The sequence below is a fragment of the Nicotiana sylvestris genome, chromosome 1 (assembly GCF_000393655.2).
Source record: "Nicotiana sylvestris chromosome 1, ASM39365v2, whole genome shotgun sequence".
Taxonomy (NCBI): domain Eukaryota; kingdom Viridiplantae; phylum Streptophyta; class Magnoliopsida; order Solanales; family Solanaceae; genus Nicotiana; species Nicotiana sylvestris.
The window spans coordinates 152,847,795-152,848,868 of record NC_091057.1 but is presented as its reverse complement, the minus strand read 5'-3'; the positions used below and the strand labels follow the sequence as shown (position 1 = coordinate 152,848,868).

At 41.6% G+C, this 1,074-nt stretch overlaps 1 protein-coding gene across 1 annotated transcript; it reads left to right on the top strand.

Annotated features, from left to right (window-relative positions):
- Nucleotides 1-318: 318 nt before the first annotated feature.
- On the top strand, nt 319-867 carry LOC138876296 (uncharacterized). Its single transcript, XM_070155209.1, has one exon. The coding sequence runs from the start codon at nt 319-321 to the stop codon at nt 865-867; it is 549 nt and encodes a 182-aa protein (XP_070011310.1).
- The last annotated feature ends 207 nt before the right edge of the window (nt 868-1,074 follow it).

Here is a 1,074-nt window from a genome sequence, read left to right as displayed (position 1 = left end):
TGGGTCCATTTGTTAGCTCTTGTGGGAACACTTACATTCTAGTGGCGGTTGATTATGTCACAAAGTGGGTTGAAGCCGTGGCTTTGCCTAACAATGAAGCCCGGAGTGTTGTTGCATTTCTTAAGAAAAGTATCTTCATAAGGTTTGGCACTCCTCGTGCAATTATTAGTGATAGGGGGGTCTCACTTTTGTAATAGGGCTTTTGATTAGTTGCTTGCAAAATATGGAGTGAATCATAAAGTGTCAACCCCCTATCATCCTCAAGCTAGTGGTCAAGTGGAAGTCTCCAACAGGGAAATCAAGAGTATCTTGTCGAAGATGGTCAATGCTAATAGGACCGATTGGTCGAAAAAGTTGGATGACGCTCTATGGTCTTATCGAATGGTTTACAAAACTTCAATTGGTATGTCTCCGTATCGGTTGGTATTTGGGAAAGCTTGCCATCTTCCGGTCGAGTTAGAACACAAGGCTATGTGGGTTTTGAGGAAGTTGAATTTGGAATGGGATGTTGCGGCCAATCTCCGTGTTGAACAACTCAATGAGCTAGATGAGTTTAGATTCCATGCATACTCTAGCTCGTCCTTGTATAAGTACAAGATAAAGTACTTTCACGACAAATATGCTCGGGGAAAGGAGTTCAAGGTTGGTGATATGGTTCTCTTGTTCAATTCCCGGTTACGTCTGTTTTCAGGAAAGCTCAAATCAAAATGGAGTGGACCATTTGAAGTTGTATTTGTGACCCCGTTTAGTGCTCTTGATCTCAAAAACAAAAATGGTGAAGTTTTCAAAGTCAATGGGCACCAGGTCAAGCATTATCTTGGAAAGTTCAATGACAGCCACGTGGTGGCACTTCTTAATCTCAAGTGATGTGATGGTAACATGCGTCGTGCCGCAACGCTAAATCAGGTGCTTCTTGGGAGGCAACCCATGTCTTTTTCTTCTTGTTTTCTATGATTTTCTTTGTAGTGTATGATTGATTTTTGTGCTAATTGGTTGGGAGATGTTGTAGGTTTATGTTAATGTAGTGTAAGACATGATGGTAAAATTGAACAAGTCTCTGAAGTTGCCAGTGCG

Excerpts from the sequence above, each read along its gene's own strand:
- LOC138876296 (XM_070155209.1), top strand. The coding sequence starts at position 319 with ATGGTCAATGCTAATAGGACCGATTGGTCGAAAAAGTTGGATGACGCT.